The sequence below is a fragment of the Populus euphratica genome, unplaced genomic scaffold (assembly GCF_000495115.2).
Source record: "Populus euphratica unplaced genomic scaffold, PopEup_1.0 scaffold67.1, whole genome shotgun sequence".
In the NCBI taxonomy this organism is placed as follows: domain Eukaryota; kingdom Viridiplantae; phylum Streptophyta; class Magnoliopsida; order Malpighiales; family Salicaceae; genus Populus; species Populus euphratica.
Window position 1 is genome coordinate 609,802 of NW_011499914.1, and position 16,257 is coordinate 626,058.

Genomic DNA, 16,257 nt, shown 5'->3' on the forward strand with positions numbered 1-16,257 from the left:
TTTAAAAATTACATTTTGAGTACTAAAATAAAATTGTAAACTTTTTTTAAATTTTATGAACTAATTTGAAATCTACTAAAACAGTTCTTGATAAGTTTTTCAAGATGATAAAAATTTAAAAACTTTTAATCTCAAAATTAAATAAATTTATTTTAATAATAAACTCACCTAAATTTCTCAAGAATCTCCAGCTAATTATGCCAACATAAAAAATACTCATTGCAAGAATTCAAATCAATTATTTTTTAAATTCTTGATTTTCTTATGACTAAGATCACATTTATGCTCTCATATATGACTCACATTCTATTAATTTCCTCCAATATATCAAATTTAAAACATTTTTGCATAAGTCAATATACACGATAAATCTAACATATGAAATATCCACGAATAGCTTTGTTTGGAAACTGATTTTGTATAATGAATGAAAATAGAAATATCGTCGACCTTTATTCGCCACTCTCATGCATTGTATATATTCATGTTTATCAAGTCCTGTACAATTCCCATGATGCCTGCGGTGGTTGCTATATACATTATTTACATGATTATTCATTTAATAATATTTTTAATATTGCCAACTGCGACACATATGGTTGGCTATGAACCCAGTCACACTGTAATTTTTAATATTTACATGCGCACTTGCAACTACTAGTTAATTCCGTTGTAAATCACTGTAATTTGTTTTTTTTTTCTTTATCTGAATTTATTTTAATTTTATGCGGTTCAAAATTAAATATAACATTCAGATTTATTCAAATAAATATAATATTAAATTTTTTTCAGGGATACAAAGTTGTTGGAATTGTATTGTAAATTTTACAATGAATAATTTTTGGTTGGGAAATTTGTTGATTATAAACTCTCTTTCTAGTAGCGATCATGCCATTTTTAGGATGCTTTGAGCAGTCCATCTCGTGTGTATTACATTATTTTTATTTATTTTTTTATTTTTTTTATTTATATGGGGTGTCCGGGTCAGTTTGCGCGCATCACGACTAATCCCCACAGCCTACTGAATACCCTGTAAATCCAGTAGGCATATAAGACACCGCGGGGATAACAAACATGCACGTTAGGGCTCGAACCCAGATGTAGTGGAAGAAGATAAGCCCCTTCCACCACTAGGCTAAACACTAGTTTGCTATGTATTACATTATTGAACTTTGCTCTCGTAAGCTAACATTAAATATTAAATATTTAGAAATAAATAATAGTAACTGCATCGGTCCAATGGTATAAGGAATAGAAAATTTATATTCTCTTCTTTCACGGATTCTTTCCCATATATATATATATATATATATATTGTCATACTATTTTTTTTATTAATATAAATATCTAGATTAGCTTATACCTGGATTAATCTGATTAATCTTATAAATTTTAAAATTAATAATTATTTAAATCTTTAGCTATCCTTTTTTTAATAATTCAGAATATAAAAAAGAATTTAACAATTGAGAATGATGTGAATTACTTGATTTTATAAAAAATATTTTTAAAAAATTCTTATCATGTATAATCTCTCTCATTCAAAATTTTTGTGAGGATTTTGTTGAGAAATTTTGAAAAACAAAAATTTATTTACCAAAGAAAAACTAATAATTGGAAGATGATGAAACATGATAGTAACTTAATTAAAATAGAAATTCATTTATCAAAGAAATTAAATCCTTATTAACAATAAAACTCTTTCAAATGTGGAGTTTTTTTTAATTGTCACTAAAACTGATTTTGACATGTTTTCAAAAATAATAAAGATTTAAAAAAATTTAATTTCAAAATTAAATAAATTTACTTTGATAACAACATAAACTATATATTTTTGAAGAATCCTTTTATAATTATACTAGATAGTTGTGGGATTCAAATTAATTAGTTTTGAAACTCTTGTTTATGTTGTGATTCGAATAGTACATATAAAATTAGTTTCCTCCAATAATTCAAATAACATCAGCACACAAATCAAAAGTTGTTTTTTTTTTCTACTTAAAATACTGAATCTAACATATAATATATACAATCATACAATTCCCATGATACATACATACATTATTCACACTATTCTTTTTATCATGTGCTTCATTAAATTTGCATACATTAATTTAGATTTCTCCACCTTTTGCACTATTGTCCTCCTTTGAATTTCTCATTTCTTTTATAATTCCTAAGAAGTTGGTTGATAATTTGGGTAAAGAAGGACGAAATTAAAAAAAAAAAAGTTGACAAAAAGGTTATAGAATAGTGTAATGTGTATTTGAACATTGAATGACTAGTAAAACTATGTATGTTTTACACTAGATTTGTACCAACACGCTATGCCATGAACCGAAATATATTTTAGTAGAAAAGAAATGCCCAAGCAATGCAAGCTTGTTTTTCTTAAAAAGTTTATTAAAATATTATATAGAATGCAGATAAAGAAAAACAGAGCCTATGAAATTTAAAAAATAAATCAAGCAAAAAACAAGGAATAATAAGACCTCTTTCGAGGAAAAAAAAAACCTAAAAAAAATAATAAATAAAAAACTTAAGATAATTAGAATTATTTTTAAATTTTTTTCAAATATCATATAAATATAGAAAAACAAAGCTTTTGAAATTGAAAAAATAAGCTAAGCTAGAAACGAGTGAACTTTTAAATCTTGATTAAAATCTCAAATTTACAATATATTGAATTCTAAATTTAGATTGAATTAAAAAGCTCAATTTACTACAAATTCAATGCTAAGTAACCTATGTATGTCCAACAAAGAGCAACAAATAAATTTGTAAAAAATAAATTAAAAAATATTATTTTAATTAATAGTATTTTATAAGGAGAAGTATAATAAAATCCCCTTCTCTTTCAATTTTTTATTAACTAGTTTATTAAAGCTACGGCGTAAACTATAGTAATTTTTAGATTGTAAAAAAATAATAGATCTTTAATTTATTTTTAATATTATTATTTAACTTGATACAACAATTCAAACTTGAAAATTTTTAATTTATTATTTTTTTAACCTAAATTTTAAATTAAATTATATAAAATTTACATTAACATAACCTTATTAATTAGCTAAATCCCTAGAAAAAAATTAAAGAAAAAAAAGAAATAAGTCAAATTTATTTTTATCAATTTATCAAACTTATGGCTTGAAATATATATTAAATTAGTTAATTTTTATTTGATAATACAAAAAATAATTCACATTAAACTCAGTACTAAATGTTAAAATTAAAATAAAATTAATATTAAATAATAAAATTAAAAAAAAAAATCATAAGAAAAACCCAGGTTGCCTATCGTCTATGAAATGTAATCGATTTCCCGTTGCTAATTACTGAACCTGCGACATTGACTACACATCTCTTAGCGTTAACCGAGCATGCTACGCCAAAATTATTAGTCTGTTCATACAAGCAAGCAAACCGACTCTACATTTTTTTAGTAATATTGATAATTTTGTTTTATTTTTTTATAATATAATGTAAATTTTCAATCTTAGAATTCAAATTTATTTGCAATAGATTATATCGATGATTATAATCTATTGAAGAGACTGATTTGCAAGGAAAAAGATCGGTTGCAAATAAATTTATTATTAAAATTTATTAATTAAGGGCTACAAGTATTGTTTTGAAATCAGTCCGGCCAGGCGAGTTGACTTGGGATCAAGCCGATCCAGCACTAGAATCGGGCTGAGTTGAAAAAAAAATAAGGGAAGAAAAAACCTGGTGTAACTCGGTTGACCTGATAGGTTGACCCGGCAAGACCCGGTCAAGAACAGGTTACAAACCTGTTGACTTTTTGTTTTTTTATTAAAACAATATTGTTTTGATTTAAAAAAAATAAAATTTGACCCTACCAATTCAATGACTTGATCAAAACCAAAAATCTGAATTTTGAACCGGGTCAGCTACTGGACTTAGTCTTAGAACTATGGCTACAAGGTTTTGGAACTGTATTGCGAATTTTCCATATATCTCTGGTGGTAAGTTTTGTGGGTAATAAACTCTCTTTCTAGTAGTGATTATGATACATTGAGCAGTCACATGTAAACTTGAAAAAATTAAAAATAAATAAAAAATAAATAATTCTAATTGAATATGTTCTTGGTTGCTTGAGACATGAGATCACGAGAATTCGCATGAAAGCTTTACATGTTGGTCTTGAAACAGAGAAACCTCAAATAAATTTATGTATATTTTTATATTTTATATATTTATTTTAAATTAATATTTTTTTGTGTTTTAAATTATTTTAATATGTTGATATTAAAAATAATTTTTTTAAAATAAAAAATATATTATTTTAATATATTTTCTAACAAAAAATAATTTAAAAAACAACCAATACTACACTTTCATGTATTCTCGATAATTACCATCCAAATAAAACTTGAGGACGTTCGAGTTTTTGTTGAGCAAGGAATTATATGCGAGTTACTTGTGTTCTTCTCAAGTTGTAATTTATTTGCGTTTAGTTAGTATATATATAAAAAAAACACTAGTATATATAAAATAATACATTAATGCTTTTGGTTAAAAAACAAAACAATAACATAAAATAAATTGTTTTAAGATAATTTTAAAATGGATTTCTGTAATGCAAATCAATAAACATGTCTCATTATCTCTCTCATCTCTTGTATTTTATAGACAATAACCAAATGCTGCTTTATATTGATACAAAATCCAAAGATTATATTTTCAATATCTCTTACAAAATTAAAAATTGAATAACTATAAATCCAATATAACATATAACATTTAATTCATTTTCCATTACCAATCAAATACTGTTTCAAAATTAAATGAATTTATTTCAATAATAAACTCACGATCGTCTCTCTCGCCCCTGGCTCTTCCTTTCTGAAAGACAGTTGCCAGCTCCTCCCCTCACGGTTTCCTTTTCTCCATGTGCTGTGTCATCGCCAGCCCCCACGCTAGCAGCTACTCCTCAGGCCAGCACGGCCACCAGCCACCGAGAATCAGCCCCAAAACACCGAAATCAAGCTGAACCCAGCACTCTGCCAGACAAATCAACCATTCCTCTTTTTTTTTTTTTTTTTTTTTTTTTTTTTTTTTTTTTTTTTTCCGTTCAATCCTTTTAGTTTTAACTGTAGAGATATTCGAATACCCTTTATCGCTTAGAAACTAAATCTTTATTAGAATTAATATCTATTTTAAACCATAATTGTTAAATTTAGTACGGTCTAATGGGTTGATTTGATGACCACTAATGACAGGTCAAGTCAAAATAATATGACTAATCAAAAGCTTAAACCAGTCTAAATTAAAAGAATAGAAGAATAAAAAACTTGACAAATAATGTCAAAAACTCAGACTGATGTGGTCAAAATCTAGTTTTTATCCTGTTAAAATAATGCTGATTTTCTTTTAAAATTAATTTTTAGAAATTAACCTGAAAAAACTTTTCTAACACTTGGCTCGAGCTTTGCTGTAATTACACCGTTGGAAGGATTTTTATAACAATCAGCCGAACCTAACCACAAAATGACCACCAGTAGTCAAACAGTCACGGCGCAACCACCACCCACACGTGCCACACGTGTGGGGCAATTGACGGATACTCCATTCTACACGGTGACATGATTAGCCGACAACCGACCAACCCGCCGCTTTCCTCCCACCTTTCACAAGGACTTCCTCCTCCAAAAGCTACAATTCCATTAATCTCCCTAGTCTTTCCTGTCCTATTACCAAATTGCCACCAAAACTATAGCATGAGCCAAACGGTACCTTGCTGTTGTGATGAGTAACACGTGTTAAAAATAATTTAATGCTTTAAGTCAATATTTTTTTATTTTCTTATGAATTAATGTGACCACAAAGTAATATTATCACATAAAATAATACTTAATATATATATATATAATTTTTATTTAAATATTTAGTTTTTATTTTTTTAAACAATCTAACAGCAAACATATTACTATAAATGTAATTATATAATGTTTAACTTTTTAGATTTTCTCTAAAAAATAACATTGTTGTAAATAATTTAAATTAATTAAATTATATACTAAATTTAACTAGATTTAAAACAAAACAAAGACTTGATGTGATTTTTTTAAAAACAATCCATGAAATGGCATCTGCATTTTAAAAATGCCAAAATATATATTTTTTTAGATGCAAATGACCATCCACCACGTGTTAGCAGCTCCAGCGAACGGACGACGAACCGTCTGTCACGGTCGTTTTTATTCTAATTTTTTGAGCGTCTCTCAGGGCAGTTGGATTTCAAAAGGACGAAAAGAAGAAACTTGATGAAACATTGTTTTTTATTACATAAACACCAATGTCTCTTTCCAATATTTACCAAAATGACACTATCAAGTGGCAAAATGTTAATATGACAAAACCTCAAGTACTTTATCGTAATTAAACGAAAATGTTACGCTACTGCGGAGTCCTGAATCAGAAGCTTCTTTGTCTTCTCTATTGGGGTTTGGACTTTGGAATATATAAAGGATATCAAACCTTCTCTTTTTGACTTTTGATGGAAACACACTGTGATTTCTTGATTCTCAGTGTTTTATTGATCTTTTTAGCCTTTAGACGTTATAATATAAAAGGGTTTCTTTTGAAACAAGTTTTTCCATAGAGAATAGTTAAACAAATCATCATCTTTTTGTTCTTACAAGGTAAAGTTTTTTTGTCTTTACTTTGTTAGCTTTTCTGGGTCATTTTAGAATTTTTACTTTTTGGGTTTCTTTTTGGTTTTTAGGTGAATTTGATGGTTAATGATATGGTTTTGTTGAGGTCTTTGTGGTGGGTAATGCCAAAGTTTTGATCTTTTTGCAGGTTGTGTTGTGTTTTAGAGGATTTTTCTTGATGAATTATAAAGGAAAGATGCGTGCTCCATCTTTGCTTGCACAGTGTTTACCTGGTTTGGCGCCTCAAGATAGAGGAAGCCATAGTATGTCAGCTGTTTCAGAGAGAGATATGAATCTTCCTACACCAGCTGTGGAGATTCTCCCTTCAAAGGTATATATCGTTCTTCTCTTGATTGTTTTGTTGCAATTGTGTTTGGCTTGAATCTATTGGTAAAATAATATATGTGATTTATGACTTTGACATAAGAGTTTTTTGACATTGGTGGCGGAGGAGGGAGAGCTAAAGTTGACTTCAAAATCGAATCATGTATTTTTAATTGTGTAGATGGTCCATCCTTACAAGTATGCTGGGGAGAACGTAGAATTTCAAGGCCTTAATGTGTTCAAGGTATGCACAATCCTTGTTTGATGGTTATGTGAAAAATGGTTGTCTCTTATGCCAAAGGTTCGAAAAAAATTAATGGGATTTTGGTTCTTTCAAGGAGAACTGGCTTGTGTAGTTATTGTCAGGAAATCTTTTGTGTGAGTTCTGGAAGTTATACTTGAACATTTCAAAACCTACTTCTTCTGTGTATAGTTATTTATTTAATGATCAGAGTTGTGAGTTATTCCATTTCAAACACTTTCAGGGCAGAGTTAATGTTGCTGATATTATTGGGTTCACTGGTTCTGAGATGATATCCTCAAAAACTGATGGTTAGTAACACTTCCAGCTTGCATTAAAAAGTGAAAGTTTTAGTTCAATTTACATGTTGCTAGATATATAAATACTGGTGCACAAGGATGCAGAATATATGTAATTGATTGATTTGAATTTAAAGCTGAGAACCAATGCGTTTTTTGCAGGGTATCTGAAATCTTGGGACAGCTCTATTGATCTTGTTAATGTTCTCAAGCATGAGATACGTGATGGTCAACTTAGCTTTAGAGGCAAGAGGGTACTTGAGGTAATTAAGTCAAGGAAACGTTTTACTACTTATAATCATGCTTTAAGTTCATGAGTTGAAGTCTTCCCTCTTGCATTAACAGTCTGGAAGAAAAACAGCCTAATGATATACAAGAAACTTCAGTAGTCTCCTATCCTGAAAGTCTTGGTTGTGATGGCTCCTTGGTCTTTGCTACCATGATAACTCTACTTTTTGTTTGAAGTAATTTAGCGACATGACCTGACTCTTGATCTCTCCACTTGGTGATTGTTACAGCTTGGTTGTAGCTATGGTATTCCAGGGATTTTTGCTTGCCTGAAGGTAAATTCCATTGACTGATTAAATGTTTCCTTCAATATGGGGTGATTTGTATGTTACTAAAACATGTGTAGACGTGATTTGTCTTCCAGGCATTTTTTTCCGACTAACTTTTATTGCCTTCTTATTTTTAGAATATGGAATGCATTTGCCATTTACCCAAAGTACAGTTTGTGCTAATTTTACAAGTACTCTTGAATATCAAGTGCTATAACGTGTAAACCAATTAATGCCAAAGTTCATGCAAGATGGTCTAAAGCCATATGGTCATCTTGATTTGAGCCCGTTTGGGAACGTGGTGCAAACTGTGTTCTCACAAATTTTGATTTTTTTTTGGCTAAAAATTATTATTATTATTATTATTTTTTATATTACAGATCGTTTTGATGTGCTAATTTTAAAAATAAAAAAAATATTATTTTGATGCATTTCTAAGCGAAACACACTTTGAACCGCAATTGTTACCACAATCCCAAATTGGCCCACTAATATCATAAGGATATTTAATTTGGTTTAGGTTCTGCTTTTTGTAATTAAAGACCCGAATGCAATATATGTAATTGGCAACTAAACTTGGGATTGTTGACTCGATTTTCCATTATGAGTAGGTCAAGATTTTTTCAGAAGCATATATGATCTGATTTCAAATAGCAGCCATATTATTATTAGTAGTTAATTAATTGGAACATATATACTCTTTCTTAAGATAGGTGTAAGAGCGTAGACTTTTGAGGATCTCTGTTGATATTGTACCAATTGAAGCTGACAAGAAATTTTACAGGGTGCTTCGACAGTGCACTTCCAAGATCAGAATGCTGAAACAATAAGGTGCACAACCATACCAAATGTCCTAGCTAACCTTGAGCAAGCTCGGGACAGGCAGAGCCGACAGTCAGAGAGCCCCCTGACTCCATCAAGACAAATGCTGGCACCATCAGTGCACTTTTATGCTGGGGAATGGGAGGAACTCCCCACAGTTTTATCTATTGTGAGGAGCGATGCATTTGAAGTGACAATAGGGATGAGCCTGAGCTTTTCTGAGGAGGATTTCATGGATGGATGTAGTAGCCAAGATGGTAGCATCATTGGTCAGGAGACTTCCTCAAGACGATCAAGGAAGCTTTCAGGGAGCCGGGCATGGGAAAGGGCTAGTGAGACTGGTCATGGAGAAGGGGGTTATGATGTTATTCTGATGACAGATATCCCACACTCTGTGTCTTCTTTGAAGAAGCTATATGCTCTCATTAAAAAGGTTAGTTTATTGGTTTCTCTTTCTTTGATTCATTGCTTTGTTTTATGAAAGAAAATATTGTATTATTTTAATTCGCAACTGAGGTGACTGGGATATATATGGTAGATATATGGTAAAGTTTGTAGCAGTGAGAATGTAAAATAGAGGGTAACATCTTTATTAGACAATAAGCCTATGGGAATTGAAAGATGACGTCATCCTCATTTTGGAAAAATTATCTTGAATCTATGGAATGGAAAGGTAGTTGAATGAAGTACTGTACTAGTTTGTTTTAGTTGTCATGACCGTGACAACCTTAGCAGTGAAACAATAAACAGATTACTTATTATGTTTTGCCATCTCATTGTGCCAGAGTACGTTGCACCTAGGGCTGCAAATGAGCCAAGCTGCTGAGCTTTCATGTGTTCGAGCTAGGCTCATCTAATTTTAGTAAGGCTCAAGATCAGCTCATGTTCATGAAGGGCCTAAAGCATGAGACTCTAGCTCAGCTCATTTAAAATTTGTTAGGATCCATTAGGCTCATTTAAGTTGCTTAATAAGCCTACAAACAAGCTAGGCTTAAACTTTGGCATACTTGTGAAATCTTATATAATTGCAATATAAAAAAATGTCTTATAAACGTAATTTATTTTATCGATTTAAAAAAAATATATTTACAGTTTTTAACTCCTTCACATGAAACATACATAACTGCTAAATTTTTTTAATAACTTTTATTTAATAAAAAGAATATTATTTATTACATATTAAATTAGTTTTTATTTAGAAATCTTATGCAAGTTGTTTATGATTTCAAATTTTAAAAAGCTTATAAATGAGCTTATTTCTAAGCTTTGAAACAGAATTGCTTAGAAGATTAATGCCCAAGCTAATTGAGTCAGCTCATGAGCCTTAATGAGCAACCTTGGATAAAAGAGTTGAGCTTTAGCTTAGTTAAGCTAAAGCTCAACTCTTTCATATAGCAAGCTTTAAAAATAGGCTTGCATAAGCTCATTATGTCTTAACAAACGAGTTTGAGTCGAGCCCTTAGTGAGCTGAGCTTTGAGCGACTCTAATGGCTTGGCACATTTGCAGCACTACTTGCACATGAATGCAGGATGGGAAAATCAGATTTTCTGTGTTGCTGAGCTAATTTGATACCTGAATGTTATTTTATGCCCCGTTCTTGTACATAGAAACTAACCTTTCATATAATCTCTAGCCATATGAACTTGTGAATTTGATTCTCCATTTGTATTGAACACGTGCTAGTTGATTGGTGTTATTGACAAGAAGTTTGCTTGCTAGACAGTTCCATTTGTAAATATGGCATAACTAATTTGATCTTAAGAGCCACACAAATGATACCTTTGTCAGTACCTGATTAAACTAAATTTATATGCACGTTCCATTTTGGAACAGGACAAAGTATCAAGTCCCATTTTGTAATACTTGAACTCAAAAAATTGAGTGGCCAATGGTGTGAGCGTTTATTCTTATTATAGATCCATTTTAACTCCTGTTTTTCTTGACCAGTGTTTGAGGCCTCCATATGGCGTATTATACCTGGCAACAAAGAGAAATTATGTTGGTTTCAGTAATGGAGCACGACAGCTAAGAAGCCTGGTGGACGAGGAAGGTATTTTCGGAGCGCACTTAGTTAAGGAGATGACTGACAGAGATGTCTGGAAGTTCTTTCTCAAGTGAGCATAAAGTTCAGAACTTCAACAAAAGCACCTGCTAACTGATCACATATTTTCAGATTATATTTCTTCTAATATCCTATTTGTATATCTCAGATCACAGTTGTCATCATTTTTTCCTTTCATGAAAACAGAATCAGTGTTTAAAAGTTTTGCTAGTGTGCAATTCCTTGCTTGTGCCTTCTGTAATCCCTCTCCTCTTCCTCCTCCATGCCTTTCCCTTTTTGCTTATTTTCTTTACATTTTGCTTGTATAAAAAAATATTCAGCAAATCTAAGATTCAAATTAATGATGTTATATAATGCTATTAATTTTTGTATAATATTCTTGGCGCTTTCAATTCTATTTACAGAAATGCATAAGCGTGTTGTAAATGGTCAATATAATTCCATGTATCCATAGGCGTGAGTCCCAAGAATTGAACTTCAATGAGCAGTGGCAGGAACCTTCCCATCAAAGCTCTTAATGTTTGAACCATACTTTTAAAAGCTGGTCCTGATGGGCGGGTTGAACCGAGTTGAAAAATAATAATAAAAACTTGGTGTGATCTACGTCTTGATGGGCGGGTTGAACCGAGTTGAAAAATAATAATAAAAACTTGGTGTGATCTACCTGTCCTAATAGGTTAACCTAATTGATCTGATAAGATTTGATTAAAAAATTTAATTGCAATTTATTAATTTTTTTTATTATGATAATGTTGTTTTGATTTTTTTTTTAAAATTTAACTTTGACAACATAGTGACTTGGTTAAAATTCGGATCCAGTCATGATGGGCGGGTCAACTTGAGACTCGGTTGATCCAAACTGAAATTGGACCGAGTTGAAAATTAAAAAAAGAAAAAACTCTTATCCTAATAGGTTGACCTAGTTGATCTGACAAGATCTGGTTAAAAAATCTGGTTGCAACTTATTAATTTTTTTTAAAAAATTTAACCTTAATAATCTAGTGACTTGGTTAAAACCCGAATCTTGGACCGGCTGGGTCTAAAAACAATGGTTTGAACTTTGAATCAGTCTTCTCGCACGGTAGTCAATGATAGAATTTCTGAACTCTTGACGTGCACTGGAGGCAACAAAACGAATTTTGGTTATTTGTCCTGAGGGTCGCAGCTTGGTCGAAGAAGCCAGTCTGGGTCCCATGAAACACAGCAATTGACTTCCCTAGGATGGCATGCCCCCCCGCAATAACCCTCTTGAATACCTCGTGAAGGTTGCTCCAACATGGAAAGTTACACGAGCACCAATTCGGGAGCTTTAAATCGCAGCTGATTCTGGAATAGTATCAAATATTCCATGCAAATAGGATCATACCAGCTCCCAACCCCCCAAAACTTTCACAAGGAGTAGCAGGCACATCCATGCTCAAATACTTGGACCACAGACCAAAAAGAAAGAAAGCAAAAAAACACATGTTGGACAGTTGGAGAACAAGCACTCCTCCATGTTGCAAAATGCCTGTAATGTTGGAAAATCTCTTTCAATGAAGTACATGGTTGCCCTTGATGCTCCTGTTTGCATGCTTCCACATAGTCGCATTGTTGTGCTGGTAAAGAAGGATGTGACTTCACAGAAATCACCTCCTTATATATCACTTTCTGCTTCGATTCTCTGATAATCTTCTCCACACCATATCCCCACAAGGCAACAAGGTTAAGGAAGCCATAACATATATATAGGAGAGGAATACCAACCACAATCCCCAGATGCGAAATTAATCAGTGTCTAAAAAAGAAATGTGTTTTAAGTCAAGTGGAAATTACAACGGAAATTTAAGTTATGCGATTATAATTAAAAAATCATAATCATCAGGACTAATCTTATTTTATAGAAAAATTAGGAGGCATACAAGGAGTATCATATACTTCAACGCGCAGTAATATTTCAATAAACAATATTTTAGTGCTGGCTACGTACCGTCCAATTTTCATGGAGTCATGTAAAACTAGGGTAACACCTACCACCTTCCCATTTTTTCATTTAACCGGCCGAAAACGAAGACTTTCAGAGCAAAGCTTTTCCCTTGAAGGAACTTCCAAGTAGACCGACTGTTCGAAGTTGGAAAATATTCAATCAAGGCAAAGACATTGATGAAAAACAAGTAGGTAAGAGCAGGGGACATACCACATGTAGCCTTTATTATTGAAGATAAAAAAAATAAATAGCTTTCTTTTCTTAATAAAATTCTAAATGTTTGGGGAAGCCCAAATGGCTAGGAGCGGGTCTTTCTCCCCTCCATGCACTTTTCTTCCCCGTGCACCAAAAACCTTCATGCATTTGTTGCTTAATTCATCCTTGCTCAAACAAGTTTCTTTTGTGCACATTCAATGCATGCATGCTTACATGCATGGCATCAGAGAGGAGAGAAGAGAGGACAGAGAATTGGAGGAAAAGAGCAAAAAAAAAAAAGAATAAATAAAATAACAGTAATCAAGAACACACTGGGATCCTTTTAACATTATAATATCATTAAAAATATCTCAATGACTTGAAAGATCAACATACATTGCTTAAGTGGGCTGGATGTGCTGTCTAAAGATGGCGGGGCATGCTAGAGAGAAATAAAGAAAAGCAAGGCCTGTTCTAGCTGTTTTGAGGCCCAAAACACGCATTCCTCCCTTTTCTCCCACCATGCAGGCCAGCCACTGCACATATAATGGATATTTTTTTTGAAATGCATGCTTTTAGACAGGGTTGACATAGTGTTTCTAGCAAAAAGACCACAATGCAAACATGCCCCACATTCTATGCAAAACAAACGCCTCATTTTCTCATAAATGGTTATTTCCTGTTAATCTGGCACCAACATTCACTTACCTTAAATACAACCACTACTACTCCCACGTTAATCTAAAAAAAAAAAAATAACCTTAAATACAACCACTACTGTATTTGGCATTTTCATTTATGATATCATAAACTAGAGCCTAACTTTATTTTTAATTTTTATAATCTTTAACTCCAAACTCATTTCTTGCTTGGACAAAGACATTTATATATATAAAAAAAACACCATAGAGCTCTTCATAATCATACTACAAGAAGATGAGTGCATTGATAAGTATCTTTAAAAATTAATAAATAAGTGCTCAATGTGCAAAGACTTATTAGCCTATTGTTATAGAAATCTTGATTAATAGAATTTATAACTATTCATTATAAGAAAGGTTGTATACTTTTCCTAATAAAAATCTATTTAATGCTAAATAATTGTTTGAAAATTATATTAGAATGGAAAAAGTCAATATGGTTAAATAAGAAAATCCTCTTTTCCACTCATAAGTGAAGTTTTTTTCACACTATCAGTCTCTCACAAAAGCATTTAAAAAGAGCACTAAGAGGCATATTCATAATTGATCAACATTCTTCAAGCTCATAACTCTTTTTTTGACCATAAAAAAATGATGTGAATATAAAGAACCTTGGTAAGTTCTATTTTTTTTTTACCATGATCATAAGTATAATACTAAGGAATGTCATCCTCAAAAAAGGAATCAGAAAAATAAATTGCCAAAAGTTATTCCTAATAATTTATAAAAAAAAAACCAGAACAAACAAAATAAATAAGTACACATATTTGATGAGTTATTTGATATCAGATAATTTTCATATTATCTTCAAGAATTGTATCTCTATTATTTGAACTTTTCAATAAACAATAGTATTTTTTCTCTGTATTTCTAATATCTCCCATAAAAATCTCCATGTCTCCAAACATATTTCCATGAAAAGCCTCTTTCCAAGCGTATCTTTATGGAAAATCTCTATGACAAGGTCTTTATATCTCCATTGAACCTTAATATGTGCCTCCAAAAAGATCAAGAATTTTTTTTCAAGAAATAGTATTTTTTCTCCGTATTTCTAATATCTCCCGTAAAAATCTCCATGTCTCCAAACATATTTTCATGAAAAGCCTCTCTCCAAGCGTATCTTTATGAAAAATCTCTATGACAAGGTTTTTATATCTCCATTAAACCTTAATATGTGTCTCCAAAAAGATCAAGAATTTTTTTTCAAGTTAATGTGATCGTTTATCTCTAAAAGAATTAAGAATTATTCTTCGATCTTTGTGAATACTTTTATCTAAATCTCTATGATCATTTGTTTCTAAAAGAATCATGAATCTTTCTCTAGTTTTTGAGATTATTTATAAAACATTGCATCATAAATATTAACAAAAATTATAAAAAGTATTATTGGGCATGTTCACAGTACATAAATAAGTAATATTTGTACAAAATAAGTATTTTTTTCTATCATTTTTTTTAGTTAAATCTTTTAAACATGTCTGTTTGTAAGATTTAAAAGGGAAAATAACTGTAAAAAAAATAATAATATTTTTTTAAAGAATATTATGAGATCATCTAGTATATACTAAATCTTATTTTCAAAAAATTTTAGGAGTTCATTTTTCATATTGGCCTAGTGAACTTATATGAATTTAATAATTATTTTTTGGATAATAGCCTTTAAATTTGAACCTAAAAAATAAAAAATAAAAAAATATTTTTAATGGAAAATCCTGTGACTACTTGTTTGGATGTCTCCATCCTGTAGATAATATCCACATCCAAGTTGATTATAAAGTCACATTAAGTCAGTAGAATCTTAATGCTATGATTACTTAAAGTTAATCACCAAGAGAGAGAACAAGTAAATTAACTTATCATAAGTAATCAAAGCATGAGATCTTATTAAGATATTCTCTTGCTATTGCAATCCACGGGGGATGTCTTTAAGATGGAAACAATAGAATATTTTAATTTGTTGTGTTCCCCTCATGCATGGAAGGTTCCGATTGATTAATATATGTACTTTAACATTGAATGACATAAAGTAATCATGTTTTTGCTTTAATTAGAATTGTGTTAACATGGTGTCTTAATCGGTAATGATACATCCACTGACTTAATTAGTTGCTTTAGTAATCTCAGACATGGATGTTTGGCTTTCCCCAAATGTTTGGTAAAATATCACATGAACTAAGTTATCCGACTACATTTTTGTCTTTATATGATGTGTGTACAGAAATTTATAATTTATTTCTTTTATGATTATTATCGTATTAGAAAAATATCATAATATTAAGTTAGTATCAAAAAAATATCATAACATTGTGGTACAATTTATATTTTTAAAAAGTTATTTAAATAAAAATAATTTTAAAAAAATTAAATTATTTAATTTTGTGAAGTAAATAACTCAATTTGCAAGTTTGGCAA

General features: G+C 30.7%; 1 protein-coding gene across 1 annotated transcript; it reads left to right on the plus strand.

Annotated features, from left to right (window-relative positions):
• The first annotated feature begins 6,406 nt into the window (after positions 1-6,406).
• Positions 6,407-11,357, plus strand: LOC105134384 (uncharacterized). Its single transcript, XM_011038775.1, has 8 exons — positions 6,407-6,665; positions 6,826-7,008; positions 7,183-7,245; positions 7,487-7,553; positions 7,704-7,804; positions 8,060-8,104; positions 8,883-9,353; positions 10,869-11,357. The coding sequence occupies exons 2-8, from the start codon at positions 6,856-6,858 to the stop codon at positions 11,037-11,039; spliced, it is 1,071 nt and encodes a 356-aa protein (XP_011037077.1). The 5' UTR covers positions 6,407-6,665; positions 6,826-6,855; the 3' UTR covers positions 11,040-11,357.
• The last annotated feature ends 4,900 nt before the right edge of the window (positions 11,358-16,257 follow it).

What these genes read in the sequence shown, in the direction of transcription:
- LOC105134384 (XM_011038775.1), top strand. Translation starts at nt 6,856, where the DNA reads ATGAATTATAAAGGAAAGATGCGTGCTCCATCTTTGCTTGCACAGTGT. An exon ending in AAGGCCTTAATGTGTTCAAG is followed by an intron (nt 7,246 to 7,486) that starts GTATGCACAATC and finishes AAACACTTTCAG; the next exon opens with GGCAGAGTTAATGTTGCTGA. An exon ending in TATATGCTCTCATTAAAAAG is followed by an intron (nt 9,354 to 10,868) that starts GTTAGTTTATTG and finishes TTTCTTGACCAG; the next exon opens with TGTTTGAGGCCTCCATATGG.